Source organism: Sporothrix schenckii (assembly GCF_000961545.1).
Source record: "Sporothrix schenckii 1099-18 chromosome Unknown Cont41, whole genome shotgun sequence".
Taxonomy (NCBI): domain Eukaryota; kingdom Fungi; phylum Ascomycota; class Sordariomycetes; order Ophiostomatales; family Ophiostomataceae; genus Sporothrix; species Sporothrix schenckii.
Genome location: NW_015971142.1, coordinates 793,790 through 816,122, shown reverse-complemented (window position 1 = coordinate 816,122; position 22,333 = coordinate 793,790). Strand labels below are relative to the sequence as shown.

General features: G+C 57.5%; 6 protein-coding genes across 6 annotated transcripts; 2 read left to right on the top strand and 4 right to left on the bottom strand.

Moving 5' to 3' along the window:
• Positions 1–421: 421 nt before the first annotated feature.
• SPSK_07029 (uncharacterized protein) lies at positions 422–3,136 on the top strand (the record flags this gene model as incomplete). Its single annotated transcript, XM_016733699.1, has 1 exon — positions 422–3,136. The coding sequence occupies one exon, from the start codon at positions 422–424 to the stop codon at positions 3,134–3,136; it is 2,715 nt and encodes a 904-aa protein (XP_016590565.1).
• A 417-nt stretch (positions 3,137–3,553) lies between these two features.
• On the bottom strand, positions 3,554–7,788 carry SPSK_06882 (uncharacterized protein; the record flags this gene model as incomplete). Its single annotated transcript, XM_016733555.1, has 4 exons — positions 3,554–4,952; positions 5,027–6,518; positions 6,614–7,301; positions 7,708–7,788. The coding sequence occupies 4 exons, from the start codon at positions 7,786–7,788 to the stop codon at positions 3,554–3,556; spliced, it is 3,660 nt and encodes a 1,219-aa protein (XP_016590564.1).
• A 3,232-nt stretch (positions 7,789–11,020) lies between these two features.
• SPSK_07503 (pyruvate dehydrogenase E2 component (dihydrolipoamide acetyltransferase)) lies at positions 11,021–12,456 on the bottom strand (the record flags this gene model as incomplete). The annotated part of the gene is made up of 2 exons (XM_016734165.1): positions 11,021–12,297; positions 12,384–12,456. The coding sequence occupies 2 exons, from the start codon at positions 12,454–12,456 to the stop codon at positions 11,021–11,023; spliced, it is 1,350 nt and encodes a 449-aa protein (XP_016590563.1).
• Positions 12,457–13,266: 810 nt separating this feature from the next.
• On the bottom strand, positions 13,267–17,604 carry SPSK_06880 (filamentation protein (Rhf1); the record flags this gene model as incomplete). Its single annotated transcript, XM_016733553.1, has 6 exons — positions 13,267–13,914; positions 13,998–16,939; positions 17,028–17,148; positions 17,232–17,314; positions 17,449–17,509; positions 17,581–17,604. The coding sequence occupies 6 exons, from the start codon at positions 17,602–17,604 to the stop codon at positions 13,267–13,269; spliced, it is 3,879 nt and encodes a 1,292-aa protein (XP_016590562.1).
• Positions 17,605–18,100: 496 nt separating this feature from the next.
• Positions 18,101–20,455, top strand: SPSK_07106 (uncharacterized protein; the record flags this gene model as incomplete). Its single annotated transcript, XM_016733774.1, has 1 exon — positions 18,101–20,455. One exon carries the CDS (start codon positions 18,101–18,103, stop codon positions 20,453–20,455), a length of 2,355 nt encoding a protein of 784 aa, XP_016590561.1.
• A 345-nt stretch (positions 20,456–20,800) lies between these two features.
• Positions 20,801–21,688, bottom strand: SPSK_07836 (WW domain protein; the record flags this gene model as incomplete). The annotated part of the gene is made up of 1 exon (XM_016734491.1): positions 20,801–21,688. The coding sequence occupies one exon, from the start codon at positions 21,686–21,688 to the stop codon at positions 20,801–20,803; it is 888 nt and encodes a 295-aa protein (XP_016590560.1).
• Positions 21,689–22,333: the final 645 nt, after the last annotated feature.

Genomic DNA, 22,333 nt, shown 5'->3' with positions numbered 1-22,333 from the left:
TGAGTTTGAACCTTGAGCCTTGAGTCTTGCCCAAAGAGGAGGCCGGAACGAATCTGCATACAGTGCCTTATCTCGGAGCTGCCAAACGGTCCCGTCCACTACATTGTCTACTTTCCATCTTGTGCATTGGACAGTGTATCCTCGACTACGGTGCTGCTTCATATGCATTTGGGTGATCGACGCTCTTGTGCTTTAGCCTGCCCAACAGGAGGCAAGTTGTAGAGAGAGAGAGAGAGAGAGAGCGATTGGCACAGAATCCGCACTCACAAAGTGCACTCACAAGCGACCACCCACATATATAGGACCCTCCATGCTTGTTGCGTTGTTGTTAGCGACGTTGCTCTGTTGCTGATTGTTTTGCCTGCCACTCACCACCGAGACTACCGAGACTACCGGCACAGTCACCGGCGCCATTATCAGCATGGCCGATGATCTGATCTCTGTCACGGAAAAGGCGTCTGGCACGCCGGCAGGCAACGTGGTAAATAACAACAGCAATGACACAAACAATGGCACCAACGCACAAGCATCGAGCGGTCGAGAGACGGCAGGCTCTAAGGGCTCTTCCTCGTCAACGTCCTCTTTCCACAAGCAGGAAACGGACGACGAAATCAAAAAGTTGAGCCCTGTTGACGACCTGAAGCACCGTCTCTCCATGTGGGGTGAGTCTGCTGCTACCAAGGCGCGAGAGGCCTTGTACTATTCCCCAGACGACGATGAGGACCTTGGAGGTGCACACGAAGAACAAGAATACGAACTTCTCTTAGATCCAAACCTGCCGGAAGAGTACATCCCGTCCTTCCGCGATCCCGAGCGCGACTCGGCCAGCTTCGACGACAACGACACCCTCGTGTCCAAAGGTAAGGGAAAGCGGACGAAGACGAAGGCTAAGTCCAAGACCACAGCCAACGGCGCCAGTGGCAGCGGCAGCGGAAGCAGCCTTGTCGAAGACGACGACGACGACGACGACGAAGAGGTCGAGGACTCGCCCTATCCCGAGGTGCGTGCCGCCGTCCGCAACTACGACGAGGACCTGCCCTGCAATACCGTGCGCGCTTGGGTCATCGGCCTGACGCTAGTTGTGGTTGGCGCCTCCATGAACACGCTCTTCTCCCTGCGCCAGCCGTCCATCAGCATCGGCACCCTCGTGGCCCAGATCATTGCCTGGCCCATGGGCCACGCCTGGGCCCGCGTCATGCCACGCCGCCGCTTCAACACGTTCGGCCTGCGCTGGTCCCTCAACCCGGGGCCCTTCAATGTCAAGGAGCACTCCATTATTGTCGTCATGGCCGGCGTGTCCTTCACCGTCGCCTACGCCACGGACATTGTCCTGGCCCAGCTCGTCTTCTACAAGCAGGACTTTGGCATCGTTTTCCAGCTGCTCATGGTCGTGTCCTCGCAGTCCATCGGCTACGGCATCGCCGGCATGATGCGCCGCTTCTTGGTCTACCCGGCCGCCATGATCTGGCCAGGCAATCTTGTTTCGGTCACGCTGATGAACGCCATGTACGAGGCCGCGCCCCGGCCGGACCCCACGATCATCGGCGGCCGCATGCCGCGCTACCGCTGGTTTGCCTACGTGACGCTCGGCGCGTGCCTGTACTATTTCATCCCGGGCTACCTCGCCCAGTTCCTCAGCGTGCTGGCCATCCCGACGTTCCTCGCGCCCAACAGCCCCATTGTCAACCAGCTCTTTGGCGGATCCACGGGGCTGTCGCTGCTGCCCCTGACCCTCGACTGGACGCAGATTGCCGGCTTTGTCGGCTCGCCCTTGATTCCGCCGTGGCACGCCATCGCCAACACGCTGATCGGCGTCGTGGCCTTTTTCATCCTTACCACGTCGATTCTGCACTACACCAACACGTGGTACGGCTTCTTCTTGCCCATGAGCGACTCGGGAACGTACGACAACACGGGGGTGCCGTACAACGTGTCGCGCGTGTTGACGCCCCAGTTCACGCTGGACGAGGCCGCCTACAAAGCGTACTCGCCGCTGTTTCTGAGCACCACCTTTGCCATGTCCTACGGCCTCTCGTTTGCCGCCATCACCTCGCTCATTGTCTACACGTACCTGCACCACAGCCGCACCATCTGGCAGCAGTACCGCAACAGCACCACCGAGAAGCCCGACATCCACATGAAGCTGATGCGCAAGTACAAGGAGGCCCCGGGCTGGTGGTACATGGTGCTGTTTGCCGTCACGCTGGCACTCGGCTTCGTCACGATCCTGGCCTACCCGACCAATCTGGCCTGGTGGGCGTTTTTGCTGGCCGTCTTCATCGCCTTTGCCTTCTCGCTGCCGATTGGCATCATCCAGGCCGTCACCAACAACCAGATCGGCCTCAACGTGCTGACCGAGTTTGTCTTTGGCTACATCCAGCCGGGCCGCCCGCTGGCTCTAATGCTCTTCAAGACGTACGGGTACATCACCATGGCCCAGGCCCTGAGCTTTGTCGGCGACCTCAAGTTTGGCCACTACATGAAGATCCCGCCACGCACCATGTTCATGGCCCAGGTCGTCGCGTCCACCTTTGCCTGCTTCATTCAGATTGCCGTCCTCAACTTTGCCCTCGGCAACATTGACGGCATCTGCGAACGCGACCAACCCGAGCACTTCTCCTGCCCCGGCGGGCGCGTCTTTTTTTCCGCCTCCGTCATTTGGGGCCTGCTCGGCCCGGCCCGCATGTTCTCGCCGGGCCAGATCTACTCGAGCCTCTTTGTCTTTTTCGGCATCGGCGCCATCGTCCCCGTCATCATTTACTTTGCCGCCCGTCGCTGGCCCAAGTCGCCCCTCAAGTTCCTCATGGCCCCGCTCATCTTTGGCGGCTCCGGCGCCATCCCGCCCGCCTCCCCGCTCAACTACCTGAGCTGGGGCGTCGTCGGCTTCGTCTTCCAGTATTGGGTGCGCAAGCGCCACTTTTCCTGGTGGAGTCGCCTGAACTACCTGACATCGTCCGGTCTGGATCTCGGGTTGGCCCTGAGCACGCTCGTCATCTTTTTTGCCTTTACGCTCAACAACATTGATCCGCCCTCCTGGTGGGGCAACAACATTGTCGCCAGCACCATGGATTTCCAGGACACGGCGATTCAGGTGGTCCTACCACCTGGGCAGACCTTTGGGCCGGCGACATGGTAGTCCTTACGATTTGGTTTCGATTTAGTTTTGATTGTTTCTTGGGTTTATGATGTCGGCGTCGGAGTTGCTGGGATTGTATTACTGAGTGGTGTTGTGACGTTTGCATATTGGATCGGCTCACTTTCCTGCAAAACGCAAAACCAGTTGTATACTACATAGCGGGCGGTTTCTTCTCTTTACCAATTTCTAATGCCACGTTCTTTCATACTCACAGTTCAACCACCAATGTCTGTCCATCGGAACTTGTATTGTGTTGGCCAGTAATGCAGTATGATATACCATATAATATAAAGAATAAGCTGGCGCCAATTGCCGTCCGAGGACAGCATGTAGGTAAATATGAAAGCAAAAATGGTGAAAGTGAAAGATCATAACGTCGTCAATAGAAAATGCATCAACAGCGGAGACATCAGCAACCTATCCGAAATCTGTCGTCGTATAGAGTGGTACATTTAGGGACGCGGCCAGGTTACCGTGGCCATGCACTCCAGACATCCCAAGCCCTGCACTGCCAACAGTGCTGGACAACGGTGCCATGCCGTAGGGCGAGTACATGGGCGGGAGCGGCATCGGTGCATTTTGTGTGGCCGCCGGTGCATGGTTCATGTCTATGTCACTACCCCCCTGCACCGGTTCCTCCCCATCCCGACCTCGCGTCGTGTCCCCATATGCCGACAGAACAGTGCCATCACCTTGTTGCTGTGCCGTCCGCACAAAGTTCATTGTGCTCGGAACAGCTCCACTCCCAAGCTCCGTGAGGTTCAAGCCGACACTGGTCATCCCAACTGTAGCGTCAGTTGTCCCGTCGGCAGCGACTTGGCCCACCGGGTTAGACCAGTTCCAGAGAATGTCAAAATCGAACCCTTCGCCATCCGTCTCGATCGAGTCGGTGCCGTCGAGGTCTCCATTGGCTGCTTTGCTATCCTTAGACTGGAAAGCATCCGGCCCGAGCCCTCCACCTCCCGTGCCACCAGCTATATTCACGGAATGCTGTTGCTGGTGTTGGGGTTGTTGTGGATGCTGTGTACTCGTACTGTGTTGATGCTGCGGCTGTGTGTGATACTGAGGCGAAAAGTCAGACGGTGGTACTGCCGCTGGCATGGCGAATGGAGGCGGAAGGAGGAGGGGATTTGCAGTCGATGCACCTTCGTTGCTTTCTCCGCCGTAGAGAACACCACGCTGTTGAGCAGAGCCCGCAGACGTGGCCGACATTGAAGTCGGCATACCCACATTTTGTAAGTCCAGGAGACCTGGTTGCTGGTGTTGTTCGATGCTGCCTTGACTTTGCCCGGCGAAGCCCGTATCTACGTGGATATAGTCTGCCGATGGAGCCATAAGTTGAGACGATCCTGCTCCAGTTCCTGCCTCTGCAGGAGGTTGCGCCAGCTGACTGCTTGGCACCTGAAGAGTCCTGCCGCCCTGCCCGCCCCTGAATGGGACTGCCCCTCCGCCAGCCGCTGCATGCGCAGGCTGCAAGACAAAGAATGTGTCAATGGGATCCGTCGTCCCAGGAATAAAGTCTCTTGGGAACTCGAAACGAAACGTGCGGTTCTTGTCACGGGCATGTTTTTTCTGGTCGCTGTTTGTCGAGTCGTTATTGGAGGTATCGGCGGTGTTGGGTTTTGCTGCGTGCTTGTCTACGGCTTCCCGAAGGGCATCCAGAATCCACGCGAGACGTTGTGCCTGGGGGTCACTAGTAGAGAAGAACGTCATGACACGCAAGGCGAGGTCGATGTGTTCGTCGTACGTGGTATTGTGGAACATGGCAATGAACTCGTTGGCCATGATGAGCAGTGTTGCCGTGAACAGAAAGTGCCTTGTTTGGAGTGAGAAGAAATAAACACGAAGGTGACGAAAACTTTTCAAAACAAAACGGACGTTCACACTTACATGATAAAAGGATCTCGCTGAGGGAGGTACTTCGTAGTGAGAGCTTGGCCGACCATGGCAATGGTGTGGTAGGATGCGGTGACACAGTTCTCGGCAAACCGCTCAGTGCGGGTGCGTAAGGGAGGCGAGAATCGTCCGGAGCTGCCATAGCCAGCGGGTCGGCTGGTGCCATTGATCCGGCCGATACTACTGTGACTGCCGGATTTGTTGAGTGCGCCGAAAAAGTTGCCAAGGCTGCCGGGGCTGGCATGGTTGCGGCGATCGGCTTGGATCAGGAAGAGGAAGAAGGGGCGCGTCAATAAGATAACAGCATGGCAGTAAAAGAGGTTGGTGCGCAGGATGGCAATGCTCTCTGCTTGAGGCATGCGCATGATTTTGCCAGCGTCGAGTGCTGCGGCAGCCTCAACGGTGCGCTGCCAGCGTAGATTCTCCGTCATCTCCTTGGCCCAGACGCTGCATTGGCGGACGATATCGGCTGTGGCGCGCGAGGAGACACGGCGGCGCACATACATCTTCTTGAGTATGATGCCAATAATTCGGCAGCTGCGTACAGAGGCATCGAAGCCAAAGTTGTTCATCGGCTTAGAGCACCGGCCAGTCATAACTGCATGGTTGGAGGAGGAAGAGGACGAGGATGGAGGAGCCGGACCAGGACCGCCGGCACTCATGGTCCCTTGTCCCATTGTACTCGGTTGTTGCATCGGACCAATGGGTGCAATGTGCGGGAGCATCATGGTATCTTTGAAGGCAACGTCGGTGCAGTCATTGTCGCTAATGGCGGGCGGGCGACCGAGCGAGGCGGCAATGAAGCGGTCCAGGACGTATAGACTCCTCCAGATGTTGCAGCGCAAGAGAACCTCGGACGTGGAGAAATTGACCATGGTCTCCTCGCGGTGCAAGCCGAGTGCAATGGCCGAGCGTACAGCGATGCCGTGGTACGTAAAGGCGGCGTTGCGCTTGGAAACGGCTAGCATGTAGACGGCCATGAGTAGCTGAGCTTGGACGGACCACAACTCGGCATCCTCGACGCCGTTGAGTGGGTCGTCCATGACTTTGGCAGTGCGGAAGAAGAGCTCGGCCTGGTCGTAGGGCAGTTCCACCAACTGACGCAGGGCGGACGCGTCGACGGTGTCCGCATTAGACGCGGCCATGGCAAGGCCAATTGAAAATGCTAGGAACAACAGACACAAAAAAGGCGTGCTCGCTATCAGTGGATTGGCATAGCAGCGCTCGAGCTCAGCGAGAAACTCGCGCCGGTCAAAGACTTCGATTATGGCGCCGGTGTTGACAAAGAAGGACTCGACGAGCAAGTCGGCCGTGTGTCGGTCGGGCAGCATGCAGGGCGGACGGACGTACGGCGGTAGAGACACGACATTTTCGACGATAGACTCCTTTCTGGGGTCGAGAGTGAAGTTGGACTGGCCGCTGATGCTCTCGACCATAAGACGGAAGAGGTGGAGGAAGGAGAGAGTGGCCGAATCACCAATGTACACTACGATGGTCAGTACAATGGGGAAGGAACGACCAAAGAGCAGCAGGAAAACAGGAAAACTTGGAAGAGGAAGGAGCATGGGAAAACTGATGAACGTCCGCTGTAGGAAAGAACGAAGGGCACGGCCAAGGAAAGAAAAGGAAGGAACTCACAGAGGCGCCCTTTTTGATCTTGCAGCATTCGCGTCGTTTGGAGCAAAATCGCTTCCTCCTCATGGCCGCTCGACGAACTAGCCCGCGTGTGCTCCTCCAGCCCACCATCCGCCGACGGACGCCTGCTCTCCTGGACCGGCCCTAACAGTCCATGGTTCTGCAGAAACGACGTCTCCAGCTCGATGGCGACTTTCTGTTTCCGTCCACCGCCCCATGACCGAGATGCCGACGACGGGTGTGGCACTGTTTTCAGCTTGAGCCGCGCCTTTGCCTCGACCTCGACGTTGGTCTGTGTCATGGACGATGCAGGCGGAATGGTGTTGCCAGTGCGGTTGTTGTTGCTGTGATAGTCGAGGCGGTGGTGCTGGCGATTCTGATGCTGACGCAGGCTGTGCGTGCCGGTCGAAACGGAGGACGGCGCCTCGATGTGGCGGCGCTTGGGTGGCGAGGCTGAGGAAGAGGCAGCGGAACCGTCATAGGCGTCGTCCGTGGAGGGCCGGCTGGAGGACATGGACAAGCCAGTGCCGGGTCCGGTGCCGGCTGCATTGCCGGAACCTTGGCTCGCCCCAGTGGCATAGGTACAGTTGACCCTCTTTTTGACGCAGGTCGAGCATGGCTTTGTGCCATTGCACTAAAAATGGATGGATCATAGTTAATGACAGGTCGTGGGGAGGAGGAGGAGAGACAGCATGGTATATACGGAGAAACAAGTTCGGCAGCAAACAATCGCGCTCGATCCCAGTGAAATGGCACGACCGATGTTGGTGGGCAAGGGCAACGAGTTCCACGACACAGCCACGGGCAGGGCAAAACACAAGAACATGACGAAAAGGAAAACAGGGCACGGGGAAGAAGAAGCATCAGGGAAACGATCGTTGCACTGCCGCTTGTCCTACAGACACTGTCCCAGCCATGGACTGAGCTGGGCTGGCCGTGGATGGGGAGGATGACAGGCACGACAGCCAAACGAAAAGAAAATCCTCCGAGACAGATCTTGGATACAGTACACCATGAAGCTTGACCTTGACCTTGCATACCTTTTGCTTGCGTCGTTTGCAGTAGTCACACGCTTGCGCCGTGCGCTGGCGCTTGTCGTCTGGGACCTTTTGGCGGCTCATTGTGTACGTAGAGGCAAGAAACAAAAAGGCCTTGGAAGGCCCGTGAGCCCCTTTGAGAAGATGATGAAAACAAATGAGTGGGTAAAATTGGAAGGGATCAAACGGGAGAAAAGAGGTGGGCGAACCGAGGCATGGTGAGACAATGAGACAGAGACAGAACGACGGAGGTGAAAATGGTGTGCAAGGCTCTCTGTACGAGTCGCTTTGCGTCGGCGGAATGGGTGAAATCGTTGTGCAGCGGAAGAAATGAAAGGGGATGGTGGCCGAAGGAGGGGATGCAGAAGGCAAGGAGGGGAGCTGGAGGGGAGGACGAGAAAAGAGTTGAGAGAAAGACCGTGTGTGATTGAGAAACGACAAATTAGAGAAAGAAAGAAAAATAGAATGCAAATAAGAAATGGAGGAATGAAAACATAAATGTGACGAGAGTGACGAGAGTGATGAGAAAAGAACAGAACGAGAAGGAGAGCAACGAGGAAAGGGCAACGATGGGAGCTCTCTCTTCTCTTTGCTCACTCCAAGGATGTAAAGCTTCCCAGTACAGAGCACAAAGGGCCAACAAAATAACAAGACAAACGCTCAAGGGGAAAAGAAGAGCCTTACGAGCGGACACTTGAGCTGGCTGTACCCTTTCTTTTTTTTCATACTATTCGCTTCTCCTGACCAACCTTGCAACATATCTCGCTTACGCGTGCGCGTTCCCTTTTCTATTCACCCTTTCGTCTTCCATGGAAGGCATTCGTCGGCAGTCTTTGTTCTGCGACCGTCTATTGACTTCCCCCTCTATTTCTTTTCTTTTTCTTCGGCGAGAGATGAATAGAGCGGCAACAGGATCCAAACAACTCGGCCGGGCGCCAAAGCTGGAGTGTGCTCATTGCAACAGGTCGAGTGTTCTGACGGGCCCAATAGAATATAAGACAGAAAGAGAGAAGGGGGGTAGGGCCAGGATGTTGGACGCAATAGCGTTCCAACAGAATAAGAGTGCTCCGAGAGTGTCGGCATTAGTTTCCTTCCTTCGTATTCTTCTGCTTCCCTCACTTGTTTGTCCAAACTGAGAGCATGCACATCTTTCCTTTTCGTGGTGGGATGGGGATTGGCTGGGCGCCTGCAGATGGCCCGCAGACGGCCTGGATGGAGGCTGCATCGACAAACGGATTATTGTGTGCAATTCGTGACTTTCTATGTGTTTGGGGCATTTGTTTTTTCCTCACTCGTCCTCGACTTCCACTCACTGGCCTTTTGTTCGAGTACCGGCCCGTTTGTTGGAACGCCAAAGTACAGTTTACAGGCACTGACAAGAGACTCTGTCGTGGTGGATTGTTGGGACTGGGAAGGGCCATTTCTGTTGTCTTATGTAGTTACATTTACACTTCCCACCAAATCGTGACGATGGAAGTCTTGAGATGGCCGGGTTTAAAAGAGGTGATGTGAAAGCCATATTCAAAGTAAAGAGCTATTATGGAGGAGCAGAACAATGTCGAGAAACCACCGTATACTGTGTCTCGATAACAAACCAATTCGGAATGCGACTTGTGATGATACATGAGCCTTCATCGGCTTGCTGAAGTCGTTTACCAAAGATGACAGGGCGATCCTTAACTGTCCTGGAGGTGATTATCCCAAGAGGGGGGGGGGACGCGGTAAGCGAGATAGATGGGTAGCAAAAAAGACGGTTTGTGATCAAACAGGCTGAGAAGAAGGAAAACAAGCTCGTTGGACGGGCACAGGCAAAATACAGTCTTTTCCTCACCCGGCTAGGAGAACCAACAGACAACAGATCAGTTAGTTGGGCCCAAACGTCAATTCTAATCCTTGCCCGTTGGTCACTTTGTGCGACCATCCATTTCCTTTGAAAACTGTAGCGAGGCAGCAACGAAGTGAGTGATCTTTAACTGGCTTGGGTGGCTGGGCTGGTCAAAGTGTTCACCCTGTCTCTCGTATGTCAACTTCCATTTTTGTAAAGCCCCAATATTTTCCCGGTATTTGTTCTTCGCTTCTTTCGTTATCAGAGCTGAGACGCCTAGGCTGGAAATGGTCTCTTGCACGGCCTGACGCACGAGAAGCACGAAATTCAATATATGCACTGATGTGCTTGTTTGATCACACTTAACCCAAGTGTAAGATGCAAGGCAGAGGCTGGCAGGCTGGCTACCAAGGCGCCTAGAATCACGCCTGTCCCTTTTCTCTATTCCGTTTTCTCGATCTTGTAATACAACGTCAAACAGCCGTAATAATCCCGTGTATTCGTTCATTTCTTTGTTCATCTCTCCTCTCTTAGTCTCCCAAAGGCAAGGTCGTATTTTGGCCTCACACGCAAACGCACAGAACAAGGCTGTGGTGGCCAGCCACTCCAGTTCCGGACCAAACGGGTGTGCATTGTCCCCAGCCCCGGGGATGCTTCTACGGAGAGGGTGGTTGTGCTACGTTGTCGTCCTCTCGTGTCGCTTCGTGGCATGCGTATTGAGCCATAGTCTTAAAAGACAGGCGGTGGGCAGAGTGGGGGCGGATGCTGCACCATAGTCTTGGGACGCGAGAGTCGAGGACCGCTTCCGATCGGATGTCTGCCTTGCGGAAGGTGTTTATTGTGGGCGAGTCCACGAGTCCACCGGTGAACAAATGCACGAATGCACGGCTCACACAAGGCCCAGGCCAATCTGCCAAGCGGATCGTCAGGGAAGCTGTGCTCAGAGTCCGTGAGAACCATTGCCGTGCGAGCCGCATCGATGATTGAGTCGCATCCGGTTGTTTTTTTTGTTTGTCTACGTGCATTGTTTCGTTTACATTAGTCTTGCGGCCTGACCCGGTCTTTTGCGCCACCCAAAAATACGACCGATCTAGATGATGTATGTCGTACATGTGTGGGTATGGTACTTTGTTTTCTTTGAGAATACTATACGTCGTATTATGGATCCCCTTCGGATACTGTAGAAGTGATGGCACATCTTTTACGGCGCTGGTACCACTCTTCCCGCTGTCTGCTCGGCCGTCGGGCCAACCAGAACTCGCGATGTGCAGATAAAGCACGGTCCTAGTCGGCACTCATGCTTGTGGATGGATGCAAGGCTTCTTTGCTCACTGTTGTTCCGACAGCTATGGTATTTGTATTACATGTAAAACGCAGTAAAACGCAAAATAATAAGTACAGTTCGTATGGGAGACGGAAGCGACACAATTGTAGTAAATGAAATGGTCAAAACGAGTCACAGGCAACAATAAATGATAGGTGTCACCTCCCCTACAGGACCAGCCGGCCAGGCTCATTCTCCAGGACAACCTTGAGCCGCTCCAAGAAGACCTGGGCCCGCTTCTTTTCGGCCTGTGGCACCGACACGGTAAAGAAGTTGATGCCCGTCGATACGGCCGCCGGCTGGCGCTGGACGGACGAAGCAGGGCGGGCCGGTGTGGTGGCCTTGACCTTGCCGGACAAAATGTCCAGCACGTCGACCGCGCCGGCACGCTTCTTTGTCTTGGGCGCAGCCGAGGAGGCCGTCGTGGGGAGCGCCGAGATTTGCGGGCGGAAGTGGCCACGGGACACCTTGGACGCGGCGGACTGGCGTTGGGCGGCGCTGCTTCTGGGCGACACGAGCGCGTCAAACAGCTGCGAGGCCGACGGGGCCGGCGCCGGGCCGGTCCGCGGCAGCTCGTCGTTGGCGACCTCGGTGGCGCGCGAGACAAACGTGGACACGGGCATGAAGACGCCGAGCGACGACTGGATCTTGTCCTGGGCGTCGAGCACGGCAGCCAGCGATACCGGGAGGGAGACAGACGTCGTCCGGGGAGGTGCCGGCGCGGCGTCTTTGGCGGGCGCGGCCGCGTCGGATGCTGCTGGTGCCGCGGGCTTGGGCGTCTCTTTGATCTTGATGTTGCTCAGGTCGAGGTGCGATAGGTGCTCAAAGCGCGACTCCAGCGCGGACGGCACGTCCGCCGCCACCTTGCCCAGGTACGCCAGCACATCGCCCTTGAGCAGGCGGCCGCCCGGGCCCGTGGGTGTCATGTCGCCCACGACGGCCGCTGGGTCGAGGCCGTTTTGCTTAATCAAGTATGCGACGGACGGGTAGAGTGGGCGGTTCTGGGGCGCGGCAGCGCCCTTCTTTGCCGAGGCGGACGACGTGGACTCGGCTTTCGGTGCGGGAGCGGCAGCCTCCGCTTGTCTCGCGGGCGCCGGGGCCTCTGACGACGCACTCTGGTTCTGGCTCTTTGCCGGGGCCTCGTCGGCGGGCATGTTGAGCATGGCAATGTCGTCGTCGGCCTCGGCCAGCACGGCAATCCGCGTACCCACTTGCACGCCCTTGCTGCCGTCGGGCTGCACAATCTTGAAGAGGATGCCGTCGTCCTGTGCCTCGACGTCCATCGTCGCCTTGTCTGTCTCGATCTCGAGCAGCACGTCGCCCACCGAGTACTTGTCGCCCTCCTTGACACGCCACGCCGCGATGCTGCCCTCCGTCATTGTCGGGGACAGTGCCGGCATCGTCATGTTCTGTGCCACAGCCAGACGCGCTGCCGCGTTGAAGCCTGTAAAAAAAAGTAAGTCTGTTAGCAGGCGTCTTCACCCCCCAACATCAATCACCACCAGCGACCGCTGTCAGTTCATCACATACCTCGCGACGGCTGCGCCCACCGGCGTCCGGCCAGCCTCAGCGAGAGCCGGCCAGCTGCGGCGAAGCTCGCCATTTGCGTGATCTGTGGCCGGAGATGTCCGGCGGAAGAGGAGATGGGTTGGAGGCGAAGTCGAGGAGGTTGTGAAGCTTGAAAACGGGCCGTATTTAAGATCGCCTAGTTCTCGGATACGAATTGATACTGCGGATTGGCCGTGAATGGACGTCGTGGACGATGCGAGTAGCTGCGCGCAGTATGAACGGACAGAGGAAAAAGCAGTCCCAGCTCCAAGTGCAAGGTAAAAACCTCAATTGGCACGATGGTCCTATCTCGGGGCTGGCCGCGAATTGCTGGCGTTTGGGGCGTTTTGCTTAGGGGCTTTCTCGCTCTTTTGTTTCGTTGGGGTCGGGGCAATCTTCGCCGAAAAAATTCGAAAAATTACCATACCGTAGGACTCACTACCAAGGCTGGTAAACGCGCGGGAACGGCGCGTGTTGAACGCTGGAAACGGCTGGCAGTTGTCACTTTTAGGTGCATTTCAAGCTGGGCTTCAGGGGTGGCGGCTCTACTTCCGCAAGCTCCGTTGGGGGAGAGCGGACGTGTCTTGTCGCTGGGTGCAGCCGGACCCACTTTGAACAACAGTGCCTTCTCACGCATTATTGCACTGTGCTCTTACACCATACCAACGGCCACTAACGGCCATTGGCGGCATTATCATATGCCATGTCCAAAATCACACTGTAAACAAGCAATACAATGTTTGTGTATCCAGATTAAGCAGTGCGCGCTTTCGCCGTTTTCTCTAAATTGCCATGATCACTCCGTGTCCGTCTTCCCGCTCCCCTTTCCTCCTTGTGATGTACTATGGGACGTCCAAGCACGGCCTCACAGAACATAGCCGCTCGTCGCCACAGCGCTCCAAGGCCGCACAGCCGCCGCCTCCTCCAGCTCCACGCACCACCACAGCACCTCCTTGGTCTTGTCCGGCTGTCCGCTTTCCTCGTGCGCCCGGGCCAGCGCGAACCATGCCTCCGAGTTGTCCCACGAGCTACCCAGCTTGGTCAGGCCCGAGAGCAGAGCAAATGCTCGGTCCCGAGCTGCCAGGCGGTCGATCGGAGGCAGTGTCGACGCCTTGTACGGCGGTGGCAGCTCCGAATCGGACTTGGCAAGAGCCGCAGAGGCGACGTCGGTCTCGGCCGCCGTAGCAGTGCCGGCGGCCGGCTTCTTCCGGCGCTCCTCCTTGTCTTGGGCCGCCGGAGCCGTCAACAGGCCCAGAGGTTCAGATGGCAGCGTCGGCCGCAGTTCCTTGTCGCTGTGCGCGGCCGGGCGCTGCTTTTCTGGGAACATAGTCCCATCGGCCAGCTCGAGTCGTGGGATCGCGTGCGGCAGAAGGAGCTTTTTGCTGTAGATGTCGAGCAGAATGTTGGACAGCCCAATGGTTGCAGCCGGATGGTCCGGGAAGTGCGTAAGCGCAGCCTCGAAATCGAGGCGCGCATTGTATGGGGCGCCCTTGTGCAACGATAAGTGGCCCATCTGTCGAGTTCGTTAGTATTACGATAGTAATAAAAGAAAGCCAAAAAAAAAAAAAAACAGAAACCGCAATGCCGCAAACGTACCTCAGCCCACACATCGGCCCACAGTTCGTCGACGCTTTTCTTGCCAACCCAGCCGCGGTCGCGCAGCGAGGCACCTGACGTTAGGTTCCGCGACGCGTCAATCTCCAGGTCCTGGACAAGCTTCTGAGCCTCGGCTGTGGCCCGCTTCGCATCGTCCAACATCTCCGATCGCCGGTAGAAGCCCGCAATCATCAGCCAGACTTCCACAAGGACCGTGTTGCGCCGCCGCTTCTCATCGTCCTTGGAGAACTGGACGATCGGCGTCAGCGACAGCGCTGTCTCGACGCTCTCTGGCGCGGCTGGCAGACCGCTGCGTCCGTCCCCATCACCGCCAAGTCGTGCTCGTGAAGCCGACGCCGCGATCGAGTCCACCTGCGACGCCTGTCGGCTCATCGACACCGGCGGAGGTCCACTGGCGGCCGACGAGACACGCTGGCGGGTTGGAAGGGCTGAGAAGAACTCGCCACTTTGGCTCTCGCCTAGCGGTGAAACGAGCCCGTCGTGGCCGCCGTTTTCTAGGGCGCTGCGCGGCGGTGCACCCCCACTGCTAACGGCGCGGCGCCGGCTGCCACTGCTGTCCCGCTTGCGGAGGCTGTTGCGCTTGCCCGACTGGCTGCGCCGCTCGTTGAAGTTTCCCGGTTTCCGCGACCGGCGGAAATCGTCAAAATCGTTGCTGGTCACCTGGATCGTCGGTGCGTCGCGGCTTGCCACGGTCTGTGTCGTTTGCGGACGCGTACCGGCTGCACTACCGCTCTTATCCAGCCCGATCATGCTAGAGTGCTTTGTCGTCGGCCGGCCGCCACGTTCACCGCTGCGGCCAAATATGCTACCTTTGATGCTGCGCAGCGTGCCCGCCGAACTCTTCGGAACACTGTTCGTCCTTGGGGCGACGGACAGCGTCGCCTTGGTGGCCTGCGGCGGCCCAAACAGCCGTGCAAACAGGCTCAGAAGCTCCAAACTGGCATTGACGGCTACCTTGGGGCTCTCCAGCAGCTCAACAAGCGCCAGTTGCGTCATCTTGACTTCGAGAATCCGCTCTTTTTCAAAGTCTTCCATGTCGTCGACAAGGCCACGGCTCCAGCCGGCATTCTTTTCGTCGTTGGCCTCGGCTTCGTTTAGGTGCTCGCTGCGGTACAATGCGTCGCTGCCAAACAGCACCGACGGGTCCTTGAACTGCTCAAACGCGCCCTCGCACGCCCGTGCCGCCATGATGTAGTCCTGACGGGCACTGAGCAAAAGTGACAACAAGTGCCAAAGCGGAATCATTGCGCGCTCACGCCAGTACGGCCCATTCACGTACTCGTGCTCTGCATCAGGCGGCTTGTTCGACAGCAGGGCAGCCTTGACCAGGTCGATGGCTGCGCCAATGTCGCGCTGCTCCACGAGCAGCAAGCTCAGCGAGAACACGCTGCGCAGGTTCGCCGACTGTCCAAATTCGGGCGACATGGACTTGCGGAGGGACCGGACAGCTTTCGCCTGGATGTCGGTGCGCGAGGCCGAGTCGTATGTCGTCCGTGACCACTGTGCCAGTGAAAGGCCGACGGCCTGCCAGGCCAGGGCATGAACACGGACCGGGATGTTGGTGCCCTTAAAATCCGACACGAGCGTCGTCCGCGGCGCCGGGTTGTCTTCGTCGACCTGCTCGGGAAGGGCATGGCTGAGCTCGTGTAGGCACTGTTCCAACTCCTGGCCGAGCCCGTGCGCTTTTTCCGATGCCTGCCGATTGCCGTAGCGGCAGAGTGCCACGATGCACAGCGAAACTGTCTCTAACACAACGGCGTCGTCGTCGAGGTTTGGCTCCTCCTTGCCGGTCTTGGCCACGCGGGCCTTGCCCTTCTTGATCAGGCCGAGGTACGAGTCAAAGGCTTTGAAGGCCAGGTCGAACTCGGCCACGGCCAAGTGCACGGTAAAGAGGTACCGCAGAATGGACGTGGAGTGGTAGGTCTTCGTCGATGCGCGGTACAGAATGTCGAGGACACTGCGGCTTGCCGACTCACGCCCACCCTGACCCAGGTCTGACTCGCGCCAACCACGCCCTTTGAACACAGACCAGTTCTGCACGACGAGGCGCACAAACTCTTCCACCTCCTTGCGCTCATCCTCAGCACGTGGGAACGACGTCTCCTCGAGAAGGAGTGTCTCGTAGACGGCCTCGACCCTTTTAAGTTCCATTCGTAGGTGGCTCCGTGCAGACGACTCGCCGCCGGTCCCCACCGGCGCGTAACCAGGCGGATAGGGCAGGTCGTCTTCGAGGAGCGCGGACAGGAGAGCGTAGTACTCGAACCATATCCGCCGGCGCGGGACGGAGCCGCGGAAGCCAAAGCCGCCCAGCTGTGCCGCGCCGTTGGTGCCTTCCCAGTACTTGGCCCACGAGCGGAAGCTCACCAGGCACTTGGGGTCCTCCAAGCTCGCGTCGCCCTTTTCCAGGGTGTGGCTCAGCAGCATGCAGTACTCGGTCAGGAACAGCTCCGACCAGTACCGCAGCTGTTTCCTGGACTGCTGAACGGCGTGCGCGCTTGTGATGCACGGGAGGCCGTCTTCGAACACTGCCAGCGCTTCTTTCCGCAGGTCCTTGCGTGCTAGGCAGTTGGCTCTCAGATACGCCGACTTCAGAGCACACACCCGCGTCCAGTCCGTTACAACAAGGCTCTCGACAGGACGGTCCGAGGAGGTGAGCTCGGTCTCAAGGCTTTCGGGGAGCTGGGCCAGGGCGGCATCGTACTGGCCCGCCACCCAGTGCAACCAGCCGACGCAGACCCGCGCCTGGAAGCGGTCCTGCAAGAAGACGTCTTCTTGGTCGATGACGGCCTGCAGCTTGGGCAGCAGCGTCGCAGTGTCGAGGCCAGCAGCAGGGCCCGAGGCGTCAGCTGCGCGACCGGGGGGAGGGTGGCTTCGGGTGGCCTTTTCGATTGCATACTCGGTTTCGGCAGTCAGAGTGAGACCTGCGCACAAAGGGCGTTACAACGTCAGTGCCTTTCAACGGCAAGGGTAAAATGGCAAACGAAAGGAGCGCAGCAGGCAAGCACTTACAGGCGCGACTCGATGCATGCTTTCGTACTTTCCGCACAAACTCCGGCACTGCGTCCCAGTCGCCCTCGCAGCGAGCTTCGTCGAGCTGCAGCGCATAGTGAGCGGCTTTGCTCACCGAGCGCTGCCGAGGAGGAACAGTTAGTTGACGGGATGGTCGACAAGAGACGCTCTGCACGACAAGACGACAAGGGTAAGGCAACCTACACTCATCGAGGCGGCTCCGGGACAAAGACCCAGCAAGATCGGCGCGCGGGCAAGGTGACGTAGGTAGTTGGACGATTGGCCTCCTATGGCTTCAGGTGCATGTCTCGAGCCGTGATGTAGTGGAATGCGTGGTGCAGAAATAGGAATAATCGACCCAGGGGGGCGAATTGTAGCGACGACGAAACGCAGACAACGATGTAAAGGTGAATTGACGTACGCTGGGATCTCTCGATGTGGTACGCAAAGAGCAGAATGCAGGACGAGGCGTCGTGTTTGTCCTATTCGATCGTGGGTTTAGGACTTTTGCTGTTTCCTTGTTTCCACGTTTCGATGTTTCGCTCTTTCTCACTCTGAAAAGGGGGGCTCTTTCCATGGTTGGCGTAACCGCTTTTGGGGGCTGGTCGCAAAACTTGGCCAGCAGGGACGACCCGACTGACGCTAGAGTGGCATCAAGCTCCAGGCCTCAAGCGTGCTGTTCCTGAGACTCTGATAGGCCTAGCGACAGCCTAAACTTCCTGGCGCGTGCAGGTCGCTTTCGCTGTAGCACCAGACTGCAGGAATGTAAAAGGCCAATTGATTGCGGGTCGCAGCTGCCCATTGAGCTGTTGAAAGCGGGTCCAGCTAGCTCATTTGCTTGTGAAAAGTCAAACTAAAAAAAATTAAAGAAAAAAGAAAAAGAAAAAGATAAAGTAACGACATATTTCAAAAACGACGGCGTATGTCATATAAATCCTCAACAATAAATACGCTCTCCATAGTTACAACGAAAGAGGTTTCACCCTCCAAGTAGTCCCTCAAGTCACGAAAGAAAATATTACGCTTCAATTGTTTCACGATCGGCATACCGAACAAACGACAGAACCAGCAAAATGTCTGTGCCTGCAGACCTCCGGGTCTTAAGTCGCAAGCTGACCGCAGCCTCGCCGGCCGATCTCCCGACGCTGTGTCCCGTGTTGGTGGGCCATGTCCTGCGGTGTGGTGAGCCCCTGTCCGTGTCGTCAGAGCAGCAAGGCAAGAACAACACAAACGAGGCGACTGTGCTGGTGCACAAGCTCAAGACGCAAATCAACACCCTCATCCAGGGCAAGACGCCCCAGGGCCGCTTTGTCGGCACGGCCCTGGCCAAGGCCATCGTCGATGTCGGCGGCTGGGAGAGTCTGCGGACGGCGGAGCCCTGGGTGCGCGGCCTGCTGTCGCTGCTGAACAAGCCCGACCCGATGGCGTCAAAAGAACTGGCCGTCCTGGCACTGACCCGCATCTACACACTGCTCCAGGCATATCCGACGCTGGTGCGTGAGATTGCCACACCCACGGTTCCCACATTTGCCACGGCGTGCCTGCAGCTGATCAAGCCGGCGGCGCCCGGCCAGCCGCTCAAGGCGCCCATGAATGTCGTGGAGACGGTAACGCGCGCTCTGTCTGCGTTGGTACCCCTGTATCCGACGACGCTGCGGCCGTTTGCAGGCCAGATTCGGGCCGCGATCCGCAGCTTCGTTGCACCGACGGCCTCGGACGGGGTGGTGGTCCCGCCGTCGCTGCGACGGAGTGCGCGGCAGCTGCTGGTCGTGCTGCACTACACGGCGGCCAAGAACGGCAACTCGGACGACTGGTCGAAGATGCTGATGGGCCTCTTGCGCGACGCACATGCCACGGCCGACCAGGTCTTCCGCGCCATTCGCGAGTCGCGGGACCCTGGTTTGGGCTTTGCCGCGACGACGGTGTCGTTTGAAGGCGAGCCGCACGGCGGCGGAGACGATGTCGACGCGCTGCCAGCGTGGACGGGTCTTGCGAGCGGTGCCCAGCGCCTGCTTGGAATTCTGGAGACACTTGCACAGGTCTTCCGGGAACCGACGAAACTGCCCGTCGCGGTACCACTTGGCCTGCTATCGGGCCTCGTGTCGCGCATGTCCGTGGTCTTTGCGCCGACCTCGGGCACACAAGAGAAGGACTACGCATCGCTCATCAACACCAGCATCGGCCGCGAAGAGCGGGACGAGCTGTTTTCGGTCCTGCCCAGCCTGCACGCTGCATCCCTCGAACTGTTGTCGAGCATTGTGACGCGGATGGGTGCCAGCACGGTTCCCCTGGCCCCGGAGATCCTGGAAGACGCGGTGCGCATGTTCATGTCGGACCGTCACATTCCCCGCGTTCGGAAAAACACCTACGTGCTCACCAAGAAGATTCTGCCGCTGGTCGGCCCATCCTTTGCACGGACCACGGTGGACCTGCTTGCCAATGTGGTGCGCTCGAGCTGCCAGGACATTCTGGAGGCCGGCAGCTTTCTGCAGGAGGACAAGACGGACGACAAATCCAAGGCGGGTCAGAATGGTGGCGCAAAAGGAGGCGCCGGTGGTGGTGCACGAGGCAAGTCGGCGTCGGCCAATGCCGACTTGTTCTTGGCCAACGCCGCTGCCTCGTCTCAAACAGCGGCAGCCGCGGCGCGCAAAACATCTCGACTGAGTGCCGCCCACCTCCGCGCCGCAGAAAACCTGCTGGCCGCCGTGCTAGCGTACATACCACCACAACATGTCAAGAAAGCCGACCGCACGCTGCTGGACCGCACGGCGATTCTGAGTGCCAACAAGGGTGCCATGGTGGCAAGCGTGCTGCAGCCGTACGTGGACCAGAGTGGCCGCTACTTTGCCAACACGATACCGTTCCTAGCGCGCGCGTACCCGCACGATGTGAGCATGGAGATTCTACGCAGCAACCTGCGGACGGCACCGCACTACTATGGCAACATTTTCGCGGCCACAGCGCCGGGCGAGGACGACGCGTCGGATGCTGAGGAGGAGGAGGATCAGGCGATGGACGATGCGGCTGATCCTGAGCCAATGATGGATGGGCCGGAGAGTAGTGCACCAAGTGCACCGAGTGTGGTGGCCACGACGGAAGCAGGTGCCGGCTCGGGTGGCTTCTCTCTGCCTTCTGTGTATGCTGAGCGGAGCAAGCCAAACATCGGTTCATTGGGCAATGCTGGGAACGCTACGGAGGGTGGCGCGCCGGCTGCATTTGAGCCGCTGACACTGAAGCGCAAGTCGGACGAGAAGGACGATGTGCCCTCTGCGGCTGCAAAGAAAGTAGACACCGGCAGGGAGGCTAAGGTGCCTGCGGCTGTTGCGCCCTCTGGTGTCGCAGCAGATGATAGCGGTGACGACAGCGACGGCAGTGTGCAGCTAGAGATGGCCTTTGACGATGACGACGAGAGTGGTGATGAGGAGTAAGTATAGAAAAGTTTTAAAAGAAACGACATCATTGCTTCGAGCAATGACGTGCGCATCTGACTTTGTACTGATTCTTCAAAGGACGACTATGATATAAACAACAACTGGAATAGCGTTATGAAACAAGAACAAGCAAAACAGACATTTGTAGCCACCGCCCGAGCATGCCTTTACCAGTTGGGCCTACACCGCCCAAAACAAAAACTCCAAAATTAGACACCCAAAAATACACAAGACCAATGTGTACAATGTAGAAACGCCTGTCAAGTGCTAAATAACGCGGTCAAATAGATATCAAATGCGTGAGCAGGTTACCGTGCTCCAAAGCCCACCCCCCGTGTTCGTTCAATCCCTCAGCCAGGCACGCCGCTTTTCCTCCTTGCGCGCGCGTCGCTTCTCTTTGAAAGCCTTGAGCTCGGACTTGGACGGCTTGATGCCGCTCCGCTCGGCCTTGAGGCTGCGCCCGTCGTGGGCGCTGTTGGCGGCGGCGACATCAAAGTAGTTGTTGAGCTGCCGGCTGGCCTTGCTGTCGTGGCTGAAGCGACTGCTGCCAGCAGCACCAGCACTGTCTTGGATGATGGCAGCCGCCGCCGCCGCTGCCGCGGCAATCGGGTCACCGCCGTCCACGTCTGCACCGGCATACGCATCAGCATCAGCGGGCGCCGCCTCGCCTGTGGCATACCACGCGTTCGGGTCGTAGTCGCCATGGATGGCGGGATTGTAGCCGCCCACGCCGCCGCGCGCACCACCCCCACTCGCCCCTGGCCCCTGTGCATCTGGTACACGCGGGTTCTCCCATTGTGTCTGCTGCGTAAACCGGTTGACAAAGTACCAGGCTTGGTGCTCGTCGCTCCACATGGGATCCCACCCATCGTCATTCTCGTCGACTACTTCGTCAGGGACGGGCTCGTCAGGCAATGGTGGTGGGGATGCCGAGGCATCAGCAGCGGTTGTAGTGTCTGTTGATATCGAGGGCCCGTGTATGTCCTTGTCTGTGTCGTCTGTCTTCACTTCTGTCTTCTCTTGTGCTTTTGCGCCTGTCGTGCTCTCGCTTGTTGGTTCGTCTTTTTGCCCGCCTGTGGCCTGTGTGAGTTCCTCGTCTTCTATCTTTGCCTCTGCTTCTGGCACATCTGTCTCTTCGACAGCTTCTTCAGAAATCTTAACTTCGTGTTCCGCTGCAGAAGGTGCGGTTTCTGCCGCGTCTGCAGGTCTTGTGTCGGGTGAGGATGGCATTGTTGTTGCTTTTGCTGCTTGTGGTGCCCAAACTGCGTGTTGGCGTAGAGGTAAGGTATTGTAGTGTACAGATCATAAATAGAAAAGGAGCGCGAGAGACTATCGAAAAGTTGTGGACGTCGAGGAGAATTGAGGGCGAGATCGCAAATCGTTCGAAAGTCGACAAAACGACGATTGTCGAGAATGCAGCTACACAAAATAATCCATTCGTCTCGTAACTGGAGGCCCCACATGTGACGCAGGATGGATTTGAATTTGAATGTTTCGCTTAGTCATCCGGGTTATGATTGTGTCTGCAGTGTATTTCAACTGTTTACGCCCTGGCCAGGCCCTGAGACTGTAGTACAACCAGGCGCCCCATAATTTAACGTTACCTACCAGTCGTCAGCGCCTATCGTCGCCTGTCCCTGGCGTAGTATTCACACCTCATCTTTTACAGCATATGTCAATCTGGTGATTATTCCTGCCATTGAACATTACGAGAATCCCGGTTCCGCGAGAAGAAGACGGGTGGGTAGTGCTAAGATGCAAAGACAAAAGGTTGTGAATATACTACTGCAATTAACTGCAGCTGGACTGTTACAGTCGCAATCGTATAGAGACCATTGAAGTAAATGTAGTACCGTTCGACAGTCTTAAGGAGAC